Raw genomic sequence first — 24,868 nt, forward strand, 5'->3', positions numbered from 1 at the left:
TCAATGGTCTGCTTTGCTATTTATTCATGTGAGAGGGTGACGTGGTTACAAATGACTTCATACAACCAGCTTAACATTTTCATATAAATACATACGGTATATATAAATATATTTTTATTTATTTAAATAGAGCATCATATACACAATATATCTGATGAATATATAACGTACATAATAATGAAGGCAAACTGTGCAGAAGTCTTCAACAACTGCGAAACGTTCATAAGCAGCTTCCTTGGGCTAAATAACATTGCAGCTTTTGCCACAGCGTAATCGGTCAGCTATTGTCATGCTCTTTTCTGACAGCAAAATCTGGTTTCATTAAACTGTAAAACAAACTGAAATGTAAAGAGAGGCAAACTCTGTTGACCGCGTATCAACTGTACATCTCAGTATCTAGTGTCCGAGATTTCTGCACTATACAGTACGGGACATTCTGTATTTTAATTTGCGAGCTTTAAAGGGACAGTTCACCCCAAAATGAAAATTCTGTCATCATTTACTCGGGTTGTGACAAACCTGTAAATTTCTTTGTTCTAATATTTGGAAGAATGTTAGCAATTTTCATTTCTGGGACATCATACATTACACTACAACAAACATTGTATTTTTTTGTTCTGTCGAACACAAAATTAGATATTTTGAAGAATTTAGAAAAAAAAAAACAGTTCTGGGGCACCTTTGATTACCATTTAATTTTTCCTACTACGGTAGTCGATGTCCCGGAACTGAAAGTTACTAACATTCTTCCAAATATCGTTCTGTGTTCATCAGTACAGTGCCATTTACACATGAAGTTATGAAGTTACATGAGGGTGAGTGAATGGTGACAGAATTTTCATTTTTGGGTGAACTATCCCTGAATTGAAAAATTGAAAAATTAAAAATATTCTGCATCAGAGAAGCAAAACAAGTGGCTTACTGTGTTATTGAAATGACACCAATTACGAAATATCAATGTACGCACTGTATGTAAAACAGAATGGGTATGACAGATGCACACCTCAAGACTGTAGAACAGAAGGCCTCAGCAATGTTGTGGTTTGTCTAGTATTTATAATGCACTTGCTCTGAATGTAATTAAAATGTTTGTCAATGTCTACAGTAAAAAACACACTTTCTGTAAAGCAAAATTGTTTATTTATTTGAAAGCTTTTCTGTGATTCAACTATTTAGACACATTCCTTCACCATAGCAGGAATGTTTGTAACAGTATTTACAACATTAAATACACTACGGAGTGCGCAACAAACCTAGAATGTCTCTTTAATCTCACACAAAGCAAATATCAATTTTTTTACAGTTGTTCATCACATCCAAACTGGCTGTTGTGTACTCATCCAGAACTTGTGCTGATATGTAATTAAAAGAAACACAACTTGTAACATTTTGATAGAAAGCTTTTTATTCTGCATGTTAAAGGAGCAGATCACCCAAAAAACGTAGTTATTCTGAATCTATAGTGTGCTGTCATTTTTTTCTTTAAGTTCCATAAGTTTCATAAAGTCTGCAGTATATGACTTGTGCAAATATTCCTAGTCTCCTGAAGCCGTGGTGAATTTATTTGAATAATTAGTGTTTTACAAGTTATTTACCATCTATTCCCTGCGAAGCTTTCACATGCAGGTTTAAAACAAACAGGTTTTTTGAATGAAGATTTTCTGACTGAAGTTGAATCTTCTGTGATGTAAGTTCAACTCATAGAATGCACAGAAACATCTCATCTCATTCACTAATAATGCACCTTTGGGCAAAGTAAAATGACCTAAAATGGTGAAAATAAAAAATCCTCTCCCTCACAATATGCTGATTTAATCAGCGGTCGTTAATTCCCTACAGCAAATCAACCTAAATAAGGCTTTACATTTTTTGTACAATGGTTATTTATTGTATTTTTATATAAGTAAATTATATATTTTTAAATAGGTAGCATAGGGTAAATAAAACAGTTTTCCAGTGTTTTATAAGAATGCATAGTTAATAAAAGCAACAGTACATCGAGACTGTTAAAAATCCAAGACAATTCAACTAAAAATGTAAAAACAGAAAAGTAGTCACTGACACCACAACCAGGCACGATACAATCGAAGGACAAACTGCTGTGCATCCATAATGTTGTGGTGCTTTACCATCATCCAGCAGGGGCGGAGTCTATTTTCTCCCCTCTTACTGTAACAGTATGTTTGAGTCACTCAGAGGACGGTTTCTCTGAAGACTCCTATAAGGCTGTGTGGACGTTCCTGTTCCAGGCGGCGGGATCCTGCCCGAGAGCCCGTCCTGGAGTTTGTTCGGGAATAAGGGGCCGGCCTGCGTTCCGGCACGCCCTGAAGCTCCGCCCAAGTGAAGGAGCTGAGGTCGCCACAGCTGAGCAGGTGGAGGATGCCCGGACGCTTACGCAGGGGCAGCGTGTTGGAGGCGGGCTCTATCTGCACGTGTTTGCTGCGGGTGGGTTGCGCCGGTGCCGTCACTGAAACAGTGATGGCCTGCAGATGATAACAAAACAGAACTTAGCTCATGTTTTATCTATTACATATGTCTCGATGGAAAGAAATGTAATACAATGACTGTGGATGGGAACTGGGGCACAGCTCCAGTCTCTATTCACTTTCATGGTACTGTAAAGAACTGCTTGGACATTCTGTCTTCTATGCAAGAAGGTGAATTGTGTGGTTTTGAAACACCATGAGGATGACGGAACTATGCTTTCGGTGAACTGTCCCTGTAACAAGCTCATATGTTGATGGAAGTCACTTGCCTGGTCAATGAAGCTGGCACATCGGACAGCCTCCTCCATGTGTTCCTCATCGGAGCGCAGCACGGTTTTAATGCTATTGACCAGCTCCTGTACCTCAGGAGTTAAGCTGCAGGCAGATTGCTCCAAAAACCGTGCCACCAGCAGTTTCGTGTCTTTATAGCTCTGGTAGTCCACCATGGAGTTAGGGCGGGGCTTCCGTTTGCCACGCTCCCGTCGTAGCGTAACCGTTCCTGTCACTGATCCAGGAGCGGGACCTGGACCTAACTCTGTCTGTGTAGCTGCCTCACAACTTATTACTGTAATGGACAGAGAAAAAAAATAAACAAACTCAGCACTGTATGTCAAAGTTATTTAAAGGAATCATTCGCACAAAAATAAAAATAGTCATCATTTATTCATCATCATGTCAATCAAAACCTGTATATGACTCTTTCTTCTGTGGAACACAAAAGAAGATATTTGGAGAAGTCTCAGTGGTTTTGTGTCCATTCAATAGAAGTCAATAGGGGCCAATATTTTGAACAGTTTTCAAAATATCTTCTTTTATGTAATTTTCTTGAAAATATCATTTTGGGGAAACTATCCCTTTAAAGGTGCACTTTTTCCACACTTTTGAACCTGATGTAGGGCTGTTCAAAAATTAATCGCATCCAGAATAAAAGTTTGCGTTTACGTAATAATGTATGTCAGTGCACTGTGCATATTTATTTTGTATTTACAAACATACATATACAAATATATATGTACTGTATATATCATTTCAATTATCTATGAAGATTTATTCATTTTTATATTTTTTACATGTATGTGCATGTGTTTATAAATACAAAAGTAATATGCACAGTACACAGGAGACATACATTATGAAAACAGAAACTATTATTCTGGATGTGATTAATCACGATTAACCGTTGAACAGCCCAAACCAGAAGAAATGCATTGTTTTTAAAATATGTCTACAATGATGTTGCTGTGGAAAACACCAGTGAAAACTGAAAATTTCATGTATTTAAGATCTCTGCAGATATCTGAAAAGCACCCTGGGCCGCCCATGCGTGATTATGAGAGGAAGCCCTATATTTAAAAAGCTCTTATATTAGCTGCTGACAGACAAGGTCGCTAAACCAGTAGTTCTCAAACTGGGGACGGTGGCCCCTGGGGGGACCCCGAGATGGATTCAGGGGGGCCACAGATTTTGTGGCATTTTATGAAATATAGAAATTGATCATAGATTTTATGCAGTCAAACATCAGAAAAATATGACCACCAGACAAAAGAATTGATGTTTCAGCATTGTATAACCGAATATGTTTTTGTTTAAATAAAAATGTTAAATTTAAGATTATAAGTCTTTATTTGGGGGGCCGCAAAGCAATGCACTCTACACAAAGGGGGCCCTACAACGAAAAAGTTTGAGAACCACTGCACTAAACAGAATATCTCAGTCCACGTGGACTATATAGTACACTTAATGTCTTGGCCTACCCTTGGCAGTGAGGTCCAGCAGGACAGGGTCACTGTTGGACCTGCGGAGGCAGGTTCTTTGAGGTCTTCTGGATGGGGAAACTGCAGTGTGAGGCTGTCTGGACTGTGATGGTGGGGTGGAGCTCAGTATGGCCGTCTGACGGCACCTGTCTGAATAAAACAGGCAGACAAATTAAATAAAGTACATACTAACTGTAAATAATCGCGATAAATCGTCTCGTCTTGTCTTAGTATTAGGGCTGTCAAACGATTAATTGCGATTAATCGCATCCAGAATAAAAGTTTGTGTTTACGTTACATACTGTATGTCTGTACTGTGTGCATTTATTTTGTATTTATAAACACATACACATACATGTATACATATTTAGTAAATATTTAAATGTTATTATTTATATATACCAATAATTTAAATTGTAGATAAATGTTTATTCATTTTTAGATTTTTCTTAAATATATGGATGTATGTGTATGTTTTTATGAATACAAAATTAATATGCACAATACACATACATATATTATGTGAACACAAACTTTTATTCTGGATGCGATTAATCGCAATTAATGGTTTGACAGCCCTAATACTAAGCCAAGACAATACACTTTTTACTTGAGCAGAACTATTTTAGTTATTGCCACGATTCATAACTCTCTATCGCCATCTCTGTTAAAAACACAAAATTGCAGGTTATTTTACGTACTTTTCTTTACATGGGTTAAAATCAAATGATGTCACACAGACATATCGCATGAAAGTGTACCCGACTGTGTATAAATCATTATTATAAGCTTAATGTTGTGAATGTCCAATTTTAAGTAATAGTTCACCCAAAAATAAAAATACTGTCATCATTTACTCACCCTCTTGTCATTTCAAACCTGTATAATGTTCTTCTGCAAAATATATTTTGAAGAATGTTGGTATCAAACAACCTTTGTACCCATTGACTTGTCATTGGTTTTTAAGTCAATGGGTGCCAACGGTGAGTAAATGATGAAAAATTTTGTTTTTTTGACTGAACTATGCATTTAATTCTGGGCATTAAAGCAAAATAAAAACTGATCTATTGTACGTAATACATTTGTTTGCTACATACATCATTTGGCCTTGACAAATATTTTGTCAGCTACCAAGCTGAAATGGCTATGAACAGATGAGGGGAAAGATTGTTGTCTGTAAAACACAAAACATCTTTTAATCTGTTGAAGTATACAGACTATAAAAAGATAAATCCCTCATTGGTGAACACACAAGACACTGAACCCTCGAACCCATGCCACCAAAATACACATCTTTTAATATACAGATGACATAACTATGGATGGATAACTGACACGCCTGTAAGGGGGCTTGAGTTTATTTATAAGAGGCCAGTCAACTGATTTTACAAGATGTGTCAAGTGAACTTTTCATCATTTCATTTCAGAACTTCTTCAGAGGGAGGTTTTATATTCATAAAAGTGATTACAATGATGTTTCCCCCACAACAGTAATGTTTTAGCAGACTTTATGCTTGCATTTTACAGATCATGTAAACTGATCTTATACACAAGTATAAAAGTAGGAATACAGCTTTTTCATACCATCAGTGGGTGTATCTGTTTCTGTGGCCTCTGTGAGGACCTCTGTCAGGTCAGACATTTGCACCTCAGCCTGCTGGACCTGATAGAAATACAGAGAGTCAGTTGGCAGGCGGAGACTTTATCTGACTGAGCTGCAGGCAATGTAAGCCGCAGAACGTCATGCTTGTTAGACAGGAACAAAGTCAGGCATGTCCACTGATGCAAGCTCAGCAAGGTCAAATTCTAAATCAATCTCCTGCAACCTAAAGTGACGTTGAGAAGTCAGCGAGAAGTCAATGAGTTGAGTTGTTGTTGCCGAGAATAGAGCATCAACAACCAATGACACAAAGTTGAGAAAATGCTTAATTTACGCAAATGAGCATCAGTGTGATGTGCCGACCACGCAAAGGAGAGAGACGACGTAATAAAAATCGGCGCTAGTTTGATTATTTTATTTATAATGTGAGAACTTTCCCCTGCTAAATGTCAATTTAGTCAAAACACAATAGTGACCAAAAGTGATGTACGGGGGCATATTTGTACAATTTTGGCCTTTAATGTCCCCTCAGGTTCAATTAAATTATCAAAATATGAGATGTATGGGTACAAATTAGACAAAACACTAAAGCTTTTAAGTACTTATTGGACAAAATTATTTGGCAAAATCTAACTCTGGGAATATGTTTTTTATTCTACAAAAAATGCATAGAAAAAAACAAACATTGACAATCATTTTATTTTATATTAATATTTGTTGATCCTTTTTTGTGAAAATATTTTGTAGGCATTCTCCAGTGCCTTGGGGAGGACTTATGTTGAAATGTTTTTTGGCCAAGCCTCCTTAAATTCTTCTCAAAGCTGAGCTTCAGTTTACACGCCAATGCAACATTCATACAAAATGTGCAATGCTTGTTTAATAAAATATTTCAATAAAGAGCAAAGATGTCAATTGTCCAAAGTCATACATCACTTTTGGCCTCTACCGTACATCTTGTTCCAATAGTTATGATCTGTTGTGCGGCCCACCAATAATGTTACAGTAACAGGTATGGCTATAGGCGGTTTCAGCAGCAATAACATAAACAAATGTTATGTGGCCCAAATTTCACTTCCGGTAAACCTCCACAAAGAATCAATAACTGTTGAGTAGTTTTAATTTGAAGGGAAAGTTCATCCCAAAATCAAGTTTGTGTGATTTTTTACTCACCCACATAAAGTTAAACATGTTTTGAGACCTCCCGGCGTCTTCGGACCACAAATAAAGATATTTAGGTCAGTCTATGGTGTGCCTTCACAAGAGCACTTCGACGCATGTGCATTCGGTGAGGGCAGACGCCGGCGTTCTGTGTTTACAAGCAGACGCACGCTGTATATAAGCTGATCTTCGCAAAATGTCTGATGATTTTTATCTTGAGGAAGACTTGCACTTGCATCGAAGTGCTCTCGTGAACGCGCACCATAGACTGACAAGCCAGAGGAGAATATATCGATTAAAGTCGTTATTTTGGTTTGTTTTTCCCACATAAAGTATTGTCGTCGCTTCAAAAAAATTCAATTGAGCCACTATGAGCGGATGGAGCAAATTAACGATGTCTTTAGTACTTTTCTGGACCTTGACAACAACTATAACCATCATGTTTATGAGGAGGCCTGGAAATCTCTCGGATGTCACCTAAATATCTTTATTTGTGCTCCGAAGACGCCGGGAGGTCTCAAAACATGTTTAACGTCATGTGGGTGTGAAAATCACACAAATTTGATTTTGGGATGAACTTACCCTTTAATACTAATAATACACAATAAAATATTAATATGAATTCAATAAATATTAGTATAAATTAAATATAAAACAAAAATTGTTAAATTAAATTAAATGTAAAACAAAAATTGTTATTATAACCAAACACCGGAAGTTAACTTCAGGCAAGTCGCGTGCATCCGATCTATACAGATGAGGCCAACAGCACAGAAACCTGGTGACCCCAGTGATGAAATCACTCTCGGTGTAAATACAATCTTAAATGTATTCTTTATACCTTCAGTACAGAGATAAAAGCATCATAAAAGCAAATGGAATATGATGACGTATTTTTTCTCATACCTGTGTTGCTGGCTGTGATGCAACAGCTTCATAAGGTGGAGGAGGTTCTAGTGGACAGAAGACCTCCACACCTTTAATCCTGGCGCCATATATATGAGGAAGAGGAATCGTGCAGTCACCAAACATCCTGCCAAAACACATACGTTTACACTATTAGTAACCCATGAGAAAACACAACTACAGTAAATACCAACTGATTCTAGTTAAATCCATTAAAGCAGGATCAGAACATCTCATAAAATGGGTTCAAAATCATTAAATTATATTCATGGCTCCCACAAGCTTTTTAGGAAAACTTCAGTCCTGTTTTTGGTTGCCAGAACATTTTGGTTGCCTGCCAAACCTGAAACCCGCCACCCACATACCGCATCTAATAAATGCTACCGCATTTTTTCTTTAAAAGAGATCCAGACAAAGCGCATTTGTTTCTGTGAAAAATTCACTCTTTATGCAAGATATGGATCAGATGAGGATAAATACGTGGTAAATATACTGTAATTACAATTTCATGGACTGTTTTTTCAAGAAAGAAAGATTATACTGTATAAATGTTAACGCAGCAAGCAGTAGAAAAGAAAATGGATGGAAGACCTCAGATATATTGGCCTAAATCCTGCAACAAAGAGTGGGCAACCATTGACTCGGATCTCGTCCAGCTATTAGCAGGCCAAAAAGGAGATGTCGAAAGAAAACTGGAGAAGATGAGGGAAATCATCTACACCTATAGGGTGGAGAGATTTGGAGTGAAAAGCAAGAACCCAAGGTCACAGAAGTAGACAACTGGCCGACCTAAGTCCAGGAGACAAAAAGAGATTGACAGAGTTGTGAGAGAAAAGAGGAGACTGAGAAAACAGAGGAAGAAGGCCACAGAAGAGGAAAGGAAGGGCTTAGAGGCACTACAAGGCGATATTAAAAGTCGCCTGGCCTCGCTGCGAAGAGCAGAGAGCTTGAGAAAGCAACATGAGAAAAAGGAGCGAACCAGGACCGCTTTCTACAAAGATCCTTACAAGTTCGTCAGTAGCATCTTTAGCAAGGAGAAAAGTGGGACCCTTAAAGTACCTATAACAGATCTTGAACAGGTGGAACAACTCAGGCAAGAGACAGTCAGTGGACTCAAGAAATCAATAATACAGCTCTTCCTGGGAAGCTGAAACTCTGGTGCTTCCAATTTGGCTTGTTGCCATGCCTGATGTGGCCTATGTATGAGCTCACGGTGTCTCACGCCAAGAACCTAGAGATAGGTGAGTACACAAGTGAGGAAATGGCTTGGGCTACCAAGATGCCTCAGCAACATAGGGGTGTAAGGGAATGGACTGCTCTCTTTTCACATTTCAAGCCTTGTGGAGGAAAATAAATGCTCCAAAACAGGCTGGAGATGGCGCTCAAAGAATCCTGTGATCCCTGTGTAAGAGATGCTTCTCCAACAGTAGCGACAGGGAGGAAATGGAACCCAGCAACAGCGATCCAGCCTGCCACCTATGTGCAGCTCCAGCAAACCTTTAACATATTCGTATGGGTTGTAAGAAGAGCTTGACACAGGGGAGATACACATGGCGCCACAATCAAGTACTAAAGTGCTTGACTGCAGCAGTTGAGACCAAGAGAGTGGCAGCAAATGCCATCCCCCAAAACGCCCAGGCTAACTCGTTAAAAAGGCAACCCTTTATTCGGGAGGGGCAGAAAAAGTGCACCAAGCCCTTATCTCCAGATTCAGGTCTGCTGAGTATACCCAGGGATTGGGAAATGCGAGTTGATTTAAAGCACATACTTACTTTCCCCTTGGAAATCGCAGCAACCAATCTGCGGCCGGACATGGTTCTGTGGTCCAGCTCCAGTAGGACAGTCATCATAGTTGAGTTGACTGTACCTTGGAAAGAAGCCATTAATGAAGTATTTGAAAGAAAGAATCTCCGGTATGCCAACTTGGCAGCGGAGGCTGAAGATTGGGGCTGGACAGCGCAAGTGTTCCCGGTGGAAGTGGGCTGCAGGGGCTTTGTTTCCAATTCCACTACAAGGCTGCTTAAGGAAGTGGGGATCAAAAGACAAGCCCAACGGACGATAGTCAAAAAACTTGCCACTGTTGCTGAGAGAAGAAGGACACAATATGGGATGCCAAATGACCACGTAATAAAATGGTGTTGTGTGTTGTGTTGTAATGTTATGCCATACGGGACAAGGGGTACTGAGCATGCATTAACGGTGCCAGTGTGGCTAGAATAGCCTTAGCCAAAGGGTTGGTGCGTGTGGTTGCGTTGAGGTGTGATGCCACCGAGCTACCAGCAAAGCAAGTGTTGTTGAGGCTGCAGCCACTAATCTGGATGAGCTAATTGACACAGGAAGTGGGGTTCAGAGGACAGGTCCAGTGGAGGATAATCAAGAACTGGCCAGTGGTGCGGAAAGAAGAAGCCACTGGCTGTGGTTGAGGTGTATGGACACAGCATGGGCTGCCAAATGACCATGTAACAGTGCGACGCCCAGGTCTGATCAACCTGCGGTGGACCTCCCTTGGCTGAGGGTGTCTTGTGAAAAGGGCCGAAATACCCAATGAGGTTGAGGTGCACAACTGACAATGTATCGCATTGTCGGGAACCATACAAAGGGCATTATCAGCAGCACCTCACTAAAAGGCATCTTTCACCCAGGATAATGGATGTGATGAAAGTGGGATCAGACACACATCTCATAAGATGTCTCTCTGATAATAGCAAGGAAAGGTAAGTATAAATATGCTATGTATTTCTATAATCATTTATCCCCCAAACACAGAGGATGCTTACCCAACGAACCCAGTGGAACCTCGGGCCATCTTTCCTCTATTCATATTCTTGACTGCTCCCCCTGTCATGCATAAAGCGTGGGAAATGTCCTATTGGGCAATTAAACTGTGCTGAAATAGTGGGATTATAACACCTACTCCTATTAAGTGAATCTGAAAAAATGTTACCTTAAGGTAACAATTCTGTCATGATATATTCATGTTCATGTCAAAACTTATTATAGGATTTTCTTCCGTGGGGAAAAAAAAAGATATTTTGTGAAATATCTCAGTGGTTTTGTGTCCATACAATAAAAGTCAATGGGGTCCAATTGACTTCAATAGATTACCAATGTTCTTCAAAATATATTTTGTGTTCTGCAGAAGAAAGAAGTCAAACAGGTTGGGAATGATATGAGTTTGAGTAAATGATGAAACAATTTTTATTCTGGGGTGAACTATTTAACTTGACCTGGCCAAAGAATTATTTTGTTTATGTTAAGCAATACTGTATATAATATTACAACTTTTGCTAGTGGATCAAAGCACCTGCCAAATGTATAAATGTTAATACTAGCACATTATTTTGCTTTACTAACAAGCTAATTATTTTAGGCTACATGACAAAATATTTTAACAGTGTGGAAGACTGTTTGACTACAGACAGAGAGGTTTGTGTTTTTGATACCTGCGGGCCAGGCGTGGGGTGTACGAGTAAAAGGTGGAGAAGTAAGAGGGTGGGGGCGCAGGGGCAACAAACTCATCGGGGTCTGGGAGACGAGTGTGCACCTCCACTTCTTCTGGAACCGGCCTGGCTTCTTCCTACCAAAGACGACCAATCACAGCAATGTTAGCACGCACCAGAGCAGACAGCCATCATTCCGTCTTAAAATTAAATAGTACATCAAGCTCCAAGGTTTGAGGAAATTCAGATTCCTCAGGATGTGACCAAGATGTACATCACACATTATTTACTGTGTGACATGTTTCCTCACCATGCAGGGTCGTCTGGTTGAGAAGATCTGGAGATATCTGAGCGCCGCAGCGACCAAACACACAGCTGTAGCGAGAGCATTGAGCGCACACAACGCAAAGAGGACTTTCTGAAAGAGAAAAACTGTGTGCTGTCTACTAATGAGAAGCAAAATGATTTCAGCCTTTTTAAACTCATAGATTAGATTTTGGACCACAGACACACACCTTGAGCAGGATTCTCATTGTGCCACACGCATGGCCTGCATAGATCTTTACCAACTTCTCCTCTTGGCACTCGGTGCTTGGGGTCTCCGAACAGCAGTAACAAAGGTCACCCTGCTCACTCTGAAACACAAACGTTATTTCATTTAGTGCTTTTTATCATTAACTTAACATGTTACCTTATTTCATCTGCAGAACAAAACAGAAGGATATCTGAAGAACGCTGGTAACCAAACAACATTGGACCCCATTGACTTCCATTGTGTTTAACACAAAACCACTGAGACATTTCTCAAAATATCTTATTTTATGTTCCACAGAAGCAAGACTCCTATAATGACAATGTGCAATAAATACTCCACCACTGCATGCAATATAAAGAATTAAGATTGTCTAGACATTTTCATGAGAATTGAAGTTGATGAAAGATCATTCTTTCACATATTGAAAAAATACTGAAAAAAATTCATTCATGGCCACTTTTCACTTGCAAGTAGTGGACCAATTTCTCACCAGCTGGCAGTTGATGGTACTGGAGACCAGCTGAGCTCCTTGACAGCAGAGAATGAACCCCGCCAGGTTTAGCAGAATGCAGACCACTGACAGCAATACAAACAGGTTCACCTGTATGAGGGGTACAGACAAACCTTAATATCACTCAGTAAACATAGTATTTATGCTTCACTCATTAGAAATGACAAAACGACTTTTATTTGAATGGCAAAAGGACTTTTATTTAAATGGCAAAAGGGAGAATCTAAGACCAAGGTTAGCCTGAGGCCATCAAGACCTTAACTGAACGACTTTCACAAAAATAATGTATGCAGCAAAATCGGGAACAAAAATTGCCTTTATCCGTATTATGTACAAGAATTTTTGCAAGGCCATTTATCCTAAAGTAACGAAAAAATTTGTCTGAGATTGGCAAGACACACATACCAGCAGAAGCATCGGCCGTTTCCATGTGGTCAACCCTATGATGCCAGAGAGAATAACCTGCAGACAGCAAACACAGAGACAAACAGACAGATTAACACAGTGGTTCTCAAACTTTTTCGTTGTAAGGCCTCTTTGTGTAGAGTGCGTCGCTTTGAGGCCCCCCAAATAAAGACTTATAATCTTAAATTTAACATTTTTATTTAAACAAAAACATATTCGGTTATACAATGCTGAAACATCAATTCTTTTATCTGGTGGTCTTATTTTTCTGATGTTTGATTGCATAAAATCTATGATCAATTTCTATATTTCATAAAATGCCACAAAATCTGTGGCCCCATGGATCCATCTCGGGGCCCCCCCAGGGGCCACGGCCACCAGTTTGAGAACTACTGGATTAACAGATAATGAGCCTATTGTTACCCAGAAGATGCTAAACAATTTCACAAAGGCCTACAATACTTTTAAATCCAGTAATCTTGCTGACTGACTCATTCAAATACCACTGTCCACACTTGGCTCTCTTGCATTTCCTGCCACTTCCTGTCGATTACACCAAACGCTGTGGGAGAGCCACTGCAGTATAAGTTTTATGTTTGCCTCATTTTTTTCAGAGGTAGCAAACAGAAGGCTGTGAGTGAGTGTATTAAAACAGAATTTACAAACAGCTTCTAAAGATGGTAACTAGTGTTAACTGCATCCTATTGTCCTCCTGAAAACCAGTTTTTGCATAGAGACACAACAGATTTGGTAACCAGTGGGTGGATGGTGGATATATAATATGGCAGCTAACACAAATTATAATTATCATGCCCTTTAATCATAAACAATACCTAACAAAAGATAAACAGTTTAAGGGATTGAATGTATGGTTGTGTTCAACCTGTTTTTTTCTGCAAATTGTAATTTGTGCTACAGACACGGCTTATATTAAACCAGGACTATGCCTTAGTTGAATTAAGAAAAGTATGTCGCTTTTATAAAAATGCCTTAGAAGAATACATTACTGGTGTGTGCATCTTGAGACAAAACAATGGCACTGATATATTTTAAGATATTTTTGGGCAAGTTACATTGAGTTAAGACAGGTCACACATTCATTTTAGTCTAGGACTAGCCTTAAGCCTTGTCTGTGAAACCGGACCTAAATCACCCAGAACACCCTAGAAACCACCTAGCAATGCCATAGCGACCACCCAGAACACCCTAGAAAGTTTAAGATTTTGTACACACTGGATGCGGCGTGATGCAACATGACAAACCCATTAAGAACAAGACATTTGTTGTATCACGTCACGCTGCTCTCGTCTGATGTTGACAGGGTGTAAAAGTGTAGTGACCACCTGTAACACCCTAGAAACCACCTAGCAAAGCCATTCAACCATCTCTAACACCCAGAACCCATCTAGCAACGGCGTAGCGATCACCCAGAACACCCTAGAAACCACCTGTAGCAACGCCACAGCGATCATGCAGAACACCTTAAATGAATTCTACATATAATCACAAATTTTGAGTGTCACACTCAAGTTTATCCCGAACACAAACCGTTCGTAAGTAATTGGAAGGAATTATCTCCTTATCCGCATTATCCATTGCAATTTACTATGCATTCAAGATATACATTTTATCAGTATGACCCTTGTGCTCTTAACCCAAAATGTTACATAAACCTGAACCCTAATCAACAACGTAATATGGGATATTATTTACTGCATAAAAAAACGTTGACATGTAATTTTAAAACTGTAAATTATTGTAACCAATTGTCATCTGTTGATCCCCATTTACTAGTTGTTGAGCAAACATTTGCAAATTAATAACAGACCTGTGATCTGATCATGTTGCATTTTGGATATTTAAATACAGACTATACAGACAGTGAAATCACACAAAGAAAAATTCATGCCACTTAATCTCAGGGTGTAAAAATGTGCAGACCATAATAAAGTTCTCCACTGTAACTTACATGTAAATTCAGAGCGGGTCAATAAATAACCATTCGAGTTGCATAGTGACATATTAAGTTACGCTTTGATGCGATCTGACTATTTCTGTACACGCGTGTAATGTGCGGTTTGAAGCGTAAAATTAAAAATGTTACGATTAATCAATCAGCAATGTAATACTCACTGAAGATCCGGCCCAGAACGGACAGGAGTTTCTGATCGGGGGTGAATTGCTAAGGGACAGAGCCCCGAAAGAGAGCGCCACCATGGAGCAGCCGAGCACCAGCTGCACTAAGCCGAGTGAGAGCAGCGGGCGAGCGGGCAGCAGCGCTGGGATGAGCCGCGTCTGAGTTCCAGACATGCGGGAAGGAAGAGCAGTCGCGCACCGGCTGCGACTTCTGTTTGCGAAATGATGGGCCAAAGCGGCCCCCGACAAACGACAACAAGATCCGGGCAACACTACGGGCAGAGACATTGGAGCCAAACAACAACAAGCGTTAAACAAGCACAGCGCCGTTCCCTCATTTTACTCTGTTATCTTTCAACGCGAAGATTATTTCTTTAAACAAGGTGTTCGCTGCGTCTTCCATGTTCGCGAGGTAGTTGAGATTGGTTTTAAAATAACTAGTCTCTATGACCTGCTGGCTGCTGCTCGGATTTAGTTTCACATGTTTTTTTTTTAACTGAGCGAGGGGCGGGGGAGGGGTGCGTGCGTGGGAAAAGGCAACACACGCCCCGCTCCCTTGAAACTAACGCAATCTAGCGAATTTATTGTAAACTTTATTTAGTGTGCCATAAATTAACATTATTGTTGGATAATTGGATAATATATTAAATGTTGAATGGCGCTTGCACGTCAGTTTTGGCCACATATATACAAAAAAATGTGTCTAATTTTAGAGCAACCGCAAAATTACTATTATAAAACTTGATTGTACATACGTCACCGTTATAATGTGCGTGATTTTTTTCACCGAACCCAGTAAACGCAAACCACGCCCCTTATCCGAAAACACCACCCCGCATCCATGATTCACGTCTCAGCCTCGATTTCATTGGTCGACTACATCACAGCGCTGATTGATCATGCATGAACCTTTTTCACCCTTTCCTTTATTAAACGTTCCTTTACACATAACAGTAAACCAAGTTTATTCAAATAAAAATTATAAGTGTTACATTAAATCAATTGAATTCGAATTTTGTATTTGTCAAGATGTCTTCATCACAGCCAGAACAAGCATACTCTCATTTGCAGATTATATTGCAAGTCCTTAACACCGTGTCTACACGCGACAAAAGACATTAGAACCCTTTAAAATTTCCCACACTGGATGCGGCGCGGCATGTCGGTGGCTTTTTTATTATTACATTTATATAACATAGGCTATTACAGTATTGTCCAACAGGCTTGATTTGGTAGCCAACCAGAGGAAATAAAGAAACCACAACAACAAAAAACACAAATAAATAAATATGGTTCGGTTTAATTGTCTATTTTACATTTGCAGATAAAAGTCGTTGCAGGTTTTTTTTACATTTATACAATACCAACGGCCTTGATTTGATGTCTAAACTTCTCAGGTGACTACGTGACAGAGTTGACCAATGAAATCGAGCAAGATACACGAGTCATGACTGTGGGCGTGGTTTGCGAACAAACGGGGTGGAGCTAAGACGCTAGGAAAGTTAGCGAGGAGAGGAAACAAGAATACACAAATAAGAATTGAGAATCACCCATAGTAAACCTGTGAATAAGCATCTTTCAAAAAGCGGATCAACTCCTCTAAACGTGTTATGTAAGTTGTCCAATTATCAAGTATCAGTAAATCTGTCCTAGCTGTATTAACATGAACTCTCTTCTATTTCATCCATTGTCTGTAGATGTATTAAGCCTCTCCATATTCTGTAAAAGTCGTGTGTAAATATTATGCAGCGATTTCTTTTATATCTTAATGACTGCGTGGCAGGCAAAAGAAGCGTAAGTTAAATGTATTCTATACTGCACACACCTTTTGCGATATTTAGTTGCGATCAACGATCACAATTTGTTTAAAACATTTCTCCTTGGCTCTTTAAGTAAATCTAATGTTAAACTCATGGAGGGGGGTGGGTAACCAGGCTAAAGTGAGGAAAACTGCAGTAAGCTGGTCACAGCAGCACACTATAGAGAGGAAGATAGGTGCAGGTGCATGTTCACAAGATGATGTTGGTAGTTCTTCTGTCTTCCTGTGATGCATTTGATGTTTTGATTGCAAAGGAGTTTTGCAATCACATGGATTTCTTCTGCAATGTTACAAGAGAGTCTGACCTGAAGTGTATATCTTCAATTTGCGCAGAGAGCATCTCAGAGAATGTATAGTGGAGAATAAAAAACAGGTATTAGCTGTAGAAAAGCAGCTCAGAGAGGTCAGTTGTTAGACAAGATTTTTTTTATATGATTTGATTTTTTATACACATTTTCCAAAGAGATTTTCAAAATGTCACCAGCATATGATTTTCATCTATGCCATTAAAACCCATGCATACACAAGAGGTGGATCTTTGAATAGCTGTAGTGACCCCTGTGCACTGAAAATCTGTTGGAAGAACATAAAAACTGTACAAAAGTTATGTTAACTTAACATTATTCATATATCTTCAAGTTTCCTAATTTATGTTTGTTAAACAAACATGATTTTTAAAGAACCTTTGTAGAACTTTCAGATTTTTATGTGACTTAAACTTTTCATTTATCTTTTACAAGACAAAGTTAACAGAATTTACGGTTTTAAACTTAACCTCCTACAGCCTAATCACAAGTCAAGCACCACTCTTCTGAACAAAAACTCAACAAAAAAAAAAAGAAAAAAATGTATAAAAATATATAACTTGTAAAACTCAAACCCTTAACACGAATGAGTTAATCACACTTTATTTTAAAAATAACTCCCCTAATGCCATCTAACACAAATTCTGGGAACTGGAAATCCTCTGCCCAGTTTTCACAATTCCAAAAAACAAGTTGGGACAATTAAAAAATGGGTTAAATTAGCATATTTAAATTGGACAAGGAGCTAAATTCCTTAGCAAAATTTTTGTTTGTTTGAAAAGGTTAAATCTGCTTTCAAGCAAACAAAACTTTAGAAGACAGATAGAAAACATGTCAGAAATGAGCTGCAGTAGCTAATAGTATGTGAGAATAAATAAACACATAATGGCTGTTAATGTAATGTAAACTACACACATGGATGGACATTCCAATCGTATAAGTTCTGATTTTTTTCTCTCCTTAGTTCTAGCGAATGTGTGTGATTTTTCTCGATGCTCTTGTCTCAATGTGTTCCTCTCATTGAGTTGCACGGTCATTAAGAATAAGCACTTACTGGTCATGACCAGGAGGGGGTGATATCGACTGAGAAACATAACGGGTGATAAAACCACACGGGTGAGCTCGAGGCTAAGAAACAACTAAGAAATTGTGGTCATAAGTCTGACAATGGTTTATTTGTTTTGTCTCATAAGGTGTGAGGCCATGAGAGGGAGACGCCTCTTAGCCCAAAAGATTGGGATTTTTATACACATCCATAGCCAATTTATAGTTATAAACAGCAGCATATGCTTTATTTCTTTTACTAAGAATAAAAGCTTGGCGTTATCTGTATTTTTGTTGTTTACAGTATGTCTTTGACTTCATTAGTGTTTTGTGATTCAGGAGGAGAGTGCTGGGGAGTTAAGTTAAACAGTCTTTAAAAGGATGCTCAGGGTCTGCTGAAGGTGACCAAAAGATGAGAGCAGGCCTCAGTGTGGACAAGCACTGCTTGACCAAACAGATTGACTCGCTTAGAGTGGAAAATCAACAACTGAAGGTGAAATAAAATTTCCGGTCCTCAACATTGACCTCCACAGATTTCCTACTATCACAATATCTTATAGTGATCTGTTGTGAGTTCTGTGCCGAAATTATAGAACTCATTATAGATTAAATTACCCCATTCATGCGCTTCATAGTGAGACCCGGAAAATAACACCTGGCTATGACACAGTGATTTTGCTGTAAGCTGAGGGTTTTGTATCACACATCTACTCATAAATGTTCCTTTGTGTGTTTTCTGTAAACGGTTTGTGCGAATAGGCTGCACTGAGACAAGCAGAGCTCAGACTCAGCACAATAGAGAGAGAGCGGACCTGTCAGCAGGTCTCTCTCTCAGAGAAGATCTGTACCGTTCATGAGCTCACAGCAGCCAAACAGCAGCTTATTCGACTGAAAGGTACAGAGATGCAGATCACAAAATTCAGATCTTGTGGCTAGGGTTTGGGTTAATTGCATTAGAAATAAAATATTAAACCTTTTCGTAAAATTTGGCCCGTTGTCATTAATGGATATATTCACAAGTTCTAGTAGAATAAGCACATGTGTAGTTCAACATCTTAAAGTGATAGTTCACCCCAAAATGATAATTCTTTCATCACTTACTCACCCTCTTGTCATTTCAAACTTGTATGACTTTCTTTCTTACGCAGAGCACAAAAGAAGATATTTTGAAAAATGTTGGTAACCAAACAACGGTGGTACCCATTCACTTGCATTGGTTTCGTGTCTATACAATAGAAGTGAATGGGTACGTTACCAACCTTCTTGTGATGTCATTCAAATGATGACAGAATTTTAATTTTGGGGTGAACTATTTCTATTATAAATATTCTGTCTTCTGTTTGACGGGTATGACTTGTGTTTTCAATCAGAGGAGCGTGATGCTTTAAATGAGCTGCTGAGCAGTAAGTCCGGAGACCTGGAACAGCAAAACTTTCAACTGAAGACCCAGCTGCAGGCCGCACAGGCTGAGCTCGCCCACACCAAGAGTTCTTTGAGTACACTGGAGGGAGCTGACGGACATGGTACGGACACAGAAAACGTTTTCTTTCAGTGATATTTTAAGACCACATTTAAAACGAAGCAAGCTGATAAAATAATTATTCTGCTGGTTAAAGGGATGGTTCACCCCAAAATGAAAATTCTGTCATCATTTACTCACCCTCAGATTGTTCCAAGCCTGTATACATTTCTTTGTTCAACTAAACACAAAAGAAGATATTTTGAAGAATCGGTTACTGACATTCTTCCAAAAATCTTCCTTTGAGTTTAGCAGAACAAAGGAATTCATACAGGTTTGGAACAATCCGAGGGCGAGTAAATGATGACAGAATTTTCATTTTTTGGGTGAACTATCACTTTAAGCACCCGCCTATGCACTCGGTGACCTCACAGGACCGGCACCTCAGCTTTACACATATCAAAGCTTTGAAAAAGTTTCAGGAAAGTTCTAATTACGCTCAAATACAAATATAGACATCCGTGTCCATTCACAGCATAACTGATATATAAGTGATAAGAGAGGATTTTTTACATCCTCCATAGTGCACAGTGTTCCGCAGGAACAAACAAAACTTGGCCAACCGTATATAAAATAAAAGACGGAAGACTATGTTGCTGGAGTGGTTTACTTTCTTTAAGGAGAGCCAGCATGTGGCCATGTTTTACTTGTTCGCCATTGTGGATAATAGCAGGAAGACAGCATACTGAGATTATAGAGCCGAACCATGTTAGTTCATAGACCTGCTGTTATGCCACTATGTACTTTTCCATTACATGATTTGCACAAAGTATTTCTTTTACATTTATGTATGCGCTCAGCTGTTTGACATCAGCGTATGACGATATTGTCAAAGAACATTTGTTTTCACTGCATGCTGGTAGATAATGTGGCTATGATTTCTCAGGCCAGACCTATGTAAACCTCTATTGTTTGTTTGTCCCATTCAATTGTGAGGAGCGCAGAATGGGAAAATGGTCCCATATGACGTAAGCCTCAGTTCATTGGTTTCGCAGACAACGTGCCTTTTGAATAGCAGACAATAGATTGCCAGAATAGGACGTTATTTTCTGGTGGCGTTGTGATGAAGTTGACATAATAACGAATATAAAAATGAAATGTCAAATACTTCACATACAGAGTGAAACCGTAATAATGCATTGAACATTTTAAAGAAATAGTTCACAAAAAATTGTTTCTCCTTTGGCAAAGAAGCGAAAACGTGATGACATCTTAGTTCTGTGTCAGCCACCGTAGTGCTTCGAAAGGGAGGAGTGGAGTGAGCCATTGGTTGCAATTTGCAACCTCACCGCTAGATGCTGCTAAATTTCACACACTGGGCCAAACACAGTTTTGGCATAAAAATGAGAAAATAACCATCAATGCTTGTGACCAGTGTTGGGTGTAACTAGTTACTAAGTAATTAGTTACTGTAATTTAATTACTTTTCCCTTGAAAAAGTAAAGTAAGGGATTACTCTTATTTTTTCTGTAATTTAATTACAGTTACTTTTGATGTAATTAAACTAAATACTTTGTGTAATATATGTGTGTGCAATAGTGGAATTGACATCAAAATTCAAAGTCTAACTTTAAAATCTGTGCTTTAATGTATAATTCTCACATTTGTAATACTTTGGTCAGTTAATAAGAGTACTTTATGTAGTTTAATATTATTTATTTGAATGAATAAAAAGAGCCCTTTCATGCCTATCCTTGAATCACTTAACTAACCAAGGTTGATGTAGGATATAGAAAGTAATTAGTAATAAGTAATTAAATACTTTTTGGAGAGAGTAATTTGTACAGTAATCTAATTACACTTTTGAATATGTAATTAGTAACTAGTAATTAATTACTTTTTGAGAGTAACTTACCCAACACTGCTTGTGACCTAAGTATTTATCCTTCTAACAAAAACCAATTGAAAATCAAACTTAGATTTGGAAGTGTAAACATTGTTATTTATTTGTCATGAGTGATTAGAGTGTGTTTTATATGCATTTTAGGTCTTAAGGTTGCGCTGAGGATGCAGAGACGGATCACTGCTAAAAGGGAGCAGATTGATTTCCTGCAGGTCCAGATTCAGCAGCTGGAGGAGAGTGTAGAAAAGCTCAAGCTGGTAAAGTGTTTTGCTAATAAACTAAAATGGATTTAGCATCAAAACACATAGCTATTGGACGGTAGGCAGAGCCGCCTTGTGTCTGTGTGCATGCATGTGCAATGCCGGGGCCTCACCACAAGATAATCAGGCCGATTTCTCCCCTTCCGACAATCCTAGGTCTTGATCCTAGGATGATCTTAAACGGCTCTAAAGATTATCTCATCAGATTTTCTTGTGGTGTGGTGTGTGTTAAGAGGGAATGAACGGAAGATCCTGATTCCTCATCGGAAGAACATCGGAGCCGCCCCGATCGCGAATCGTAAATATTCAACACGATCAGAAATCCTGATGTGTGGGGGAAACCCTGAGGACAAACGCACAAGAACTCCGTTGATTGTCACGTGGAACAAAACAATACCCAATCAGAAAGCCAGCTGACAGAAGCATAACAACCGTTGTCATGACTTCAACCAAACCCTTTTCTTTTATCTGTCAATTTTCTTTCAAAAGCATTAAAAACACTATTATCACAATTGCGAATAATTTCAATAAAAAAAACAGGCTATGTGCAAGTGACGGTAGTGGTAGGAGTCCGAGTGTGCGGATGTATTAAGGTAGAACAGAAAAAATAGGTCCAGTGGAGCTAGTGGAGCCAGTAGACTCTTTCAGGTGATACTGTCAGCAGCTATTTTATAGAAATAGTATTTATAGAAAACAGTATTAATATTCTTTTTGAATTACTGTGAAGACATAAATACAACAATATTTGAGTTGCAATAAAATTACATTGCTTAAATGCTTTAGACAACGCTGCTTGAGAAATTTCTCCCATGATAAATAATATTTTTAAAATCACATAAACACATGTATAATAAAATAGCTGCGTCTGAATTCACTCATGCACTATTCATTATATAGCGAATGGTAAATAGTCCACTATATGGGGAAGAAGTGAATGAAAAATGAGTGAACAATTTCAGACACTGACGTAATATAACCTGTGTCTGACAATACTGTCGCGGACATTCCTCATAACGCTTATATTACACCTGTGTGGCTTTATGGATTGTTTTGTGAAATGGTAAAGTTCATTATTACATTATTTGTCACATTTATTGTAGGCTATTTGTTTTTAATAAAGAGAACAAAACAAATGTTTGCCACGTTTATTTACTATTACGTTTAATAAAATTACTTAAAGGGATCATATGGTGCCAATACGTGTTTTTCTGTGTCTTTGGTGGGTTATAAGTTGCCCATGCATGTATTAGATACGTAACATTGCAAAAATTAAAGTATCGGATGTACACTCAAAATCAGAATGCATTGTGGGTAAAAAAGGGTAACACTTTATTTTACAGTGCCCTTGTTACGCATGTTACATGTATTTACTATAGTATTTACTATAAATTATGCATAATTACATGTAACTAACCCTGACCCAAACCCTAATCCTAACCCTATAGTAAGTACATGTAGTTGCTTTTTATTACTCAGTACTTAAATGTATAATTACACTGTAACACGGGCACTGTAAAATAAAGTGTAACCTAAAAAAGTAGTGGACAAATGTAGGGAATGAATTGTTTACTCACTATATAGGAGATAGGGGGCGAATTCAGAAACAGCTATAGCCTACAGTGAAATAATAATAAACTTATTCTGAAATCTCGCGAGAATTTGCGAGATTTCCTGTGTTCACAGTCAGGACTCTGTTTGAAAATCTGTTCGTGTGTGGTGTGCTGTCTTCGTCCCATCACGGCGCACCACACATTATAGGAGCAAAACGATTAAATCTAGGATTTTTTCTCCTCATGTTTGTGGTCTCTCAGTTTAAAACTCTTATAAGATTTTAAAAAATCTTGTGGTGTGGCCCCAGCTTAAGTGTGTGTTCTCTGTATCACAGGACAAGCACCAGCAGGCATTAGAGGTTCAGAGGCAGACACAAGAGTTGATGTCAGAGAGTGAGATCAGAAGAACACTGGAGGCTGAAGTGAAGGCATCTTATTCACAAGAACGAGAGCTGAAAAGCAGGGCAGAGAGACTGGAGGCAGCGTTATACAAGGTGTCTTACCAGAGTCACTTTTTGCCTCTTTAAGATGTGAATCATGCAAAAACCATAACATTGTGTTTTGTTCTATCTTGTACAGATGTCAGACAGTTTTGCTGAATGCCAAGATTTTATTCAAGAGCAAGAACAGGAGATCATGAGGTTGAAACTGCAGCACGCTTTAGATTTAAAGGTAATGATTGGAGTTTTTAAAATGTTTATTGAATTATAGTAGTCATTTGAACTTTTTTACGCTTTTGCTGGTATGTAACTGCATGTTTTGATAAGGAGCTGCAAAGCCAGAACCGTCGTAATGTCTCCAGATCTCCAGCCGGTCTCCATCAGTGCCATGTTAATGGCCTAATGGAAGCAAGAATACCGTCCCGTTTCCACCCACACACTGAATTGACAGGATGTGCTGGAATGGATTTTCCTCTGGAATCTCTCCAGCTCAGAGTCCATGACCCCATTGTGGAGCCGAAGAGTTTTGCAAGACAGCAGGGTGGTGGGGCTGATGAAGAACACGGACCACACGCTGACAATGGCTTGGGGAAATCAGAGGAAGAACGCAAATCTAACCCGTGAGAGCTTCGTTTAAAAATTTCAAAAGTTTGGCAGTTTCATGCATGGACACATGTTGGCACGTCAAGCTCCTTTGCTTCAGTAAAGTTGTTTTGTAACACTGAAGTGCTTGGCTGCAGTGATTAATGCTCCCTTGCCTCCGTCAGCGCTCCGAGTCGCATTTAATGCATGTGCTGCTTGTTTTGCATGTGTGCTGATACAGTGAGCCGAGCTCCCTCAGAAGCGCTAAACCTGATCAGCAGAATCCCAGCAGCAGTTTATCAGAACACTGTGAGTTTTGCTGCTACACAGATCAATGTTGGGAAACAAACCTGAACTTGTATAGATTTGATGTTATGGTTTCATTGTTTAGTGGCTTGTAAGTAAATGTTTAATGACTTTTTCTATACAGTTAACGCATTCGATTTTGGAGTGGACGTGTTCTGTGGACGCAGGTCTCCTGTGCATGCTCTCCTCACCTCTGATCCTACCTGATGAAGGAATAGGCTGGACAAAGAGCTCCCCAAGCAAATGGTTTTGTTTTTTATTACAGAACA

At 38.9% G+C, this 24,868-nt stretch overlaps 2 protein-coding genes across 4 annotated transcripts; one reads left to right on the forward strand and one right to left on the reverse strand.

Moving 5' to 3' along the window:
* Positions 1-2,188: 2,188 nt before the first annotated feature.
* fam189a2 (family with sequence similarity 189 member A2) lies at positions 2,189-15,438 on the reverse strand. The gene is made up of 11 exons (XM_057355267.1): positions 14,929-15,438; positions 12,796-12,852; positions 12,370-12,480; positions 11,860-11,979; positions 11,655-11,762; positions 11,348-11,481; positions 7,905-8,031; positions 5,825-5,903; positions 4,241-4,390; positions 2,756-3,051; positions 2,189-2,483 (listed from the first exon to the last, which is right to left on the reverse strand). The coding sequence occupies exons 1-11, from the start codon at positions 15,217-15,219 to the stop codon at positions 2,193-2,195; spliced, it is 1,764 nt and encodes a 587-aa protein (XP_057211250.1). The 5' UTR covers positions 15,220-15,438; the 3' UTR covers positions 2,189-2,192.
* A 775-nt stretch (positions 15,439-16,213) lies between these two features.
* Positions 16,214-24,839, forward strand: LOC130551216 (coiled-coil domain-containing protein 158-like). Of its 3 annotated transcripts, none has more exons than XM_057328766.1 (10): positions 16,214-16,543; positions 18,424-18,592; positions 18,859-18,994; positions 19,470-19,622; positions 21,606-21,718; positions 23,607-23,765; positions 23,851-23,943; positions 24,039-24,331; positions 24,535-24,602; positions 24,724-24,839. In XM_057328766.1, the coding sequence occupies exons 2-10, from the start codon at positions 18,512-18,514 to the stop codon at positions 24,804-24,806; spliced, it is 1,179 nt and encodes a 392-aa protein (XP_057184749.1). In that variant the 5' UTR covers positions 16,214-16,543; positions 18,424-18,511; the 3' UTR covers positions 24,807-24,839. The 3 variants fall into 3 exon arrangements, with proteins under 3 accessions (XP_057184749.1, XP_057184740.1, XP_057184759.1); XM_057328757.1 differs by having other exon boundaries at positions 18,439-18,592; XM_057328776.1 differs by lacking the exon at positions 24,535-24,602 and having other exon boundaries at positions 18,439-18,592.
* The last annotated feature ends 29 nt before the right edge of the window (positions 24,840-24,868 follow it).

Source organism: Triplophysa rosa, linkage group LG2 (genome assembly GCF_024868665.1).
Source record: "Triplophysa rosa linkage group LG2, Trosa_1v2, whole genome shotgun sequence".
NCBI lineage: Eukaryota > Metazoa > Chordata > Actinopteri > Cypriniformes > Nemacheilidae > Triplophysa > Triplophysa rosa.

Excerpts from the sequence above, each read along its gene's own strand:
- fam189a2 (XM_057355267.1), bottom strand. The coding sequence starts at position 15,219 with ATGTCTCTGCCCGTAGTGTTGCCCGGATCTTGTTGTCGTTTGTCGGGG. Across the intron at positions 12,853-14,928 it reads CGTTCTGGGCCGGATCTTCA|GTTATTCTCTCTGGCATCAT; the intron begins GTGAGTATTACA and ends TGCTGTCTGCAG. Across the intron at positions 11,980-12,369 it reads GTACCATCAACTGCCAGCTG|AGTGAGCAGGGTGACCTTTG; the intron begins GTGAGAAATTGG and ends TTTGTGTTTCAG.
- LOC130551216 (XM_057328766.1), top strand. The coding sequence starts at position 18,512 with ATGAGAGCAGGCCTCAGTGTGGACAAGCACTGCTTGACCAAACAGATT. Across the intron at positions 21,719-23,606 it reads GTGTAGAAAAGCTCAAGCTG|GACAAGCACCAGCAGGCATT; the intron begins GTAAAGTGTTTT and ends TCTGTATCACAG. Across the intron at positions 24,603-24,723 it reads CAGCAGTTTATCAGAACACT|TTAACGCATTCGATTTTGGA; the intron begins GTGAGTTTTGCT and ends TTTTCTATACAG.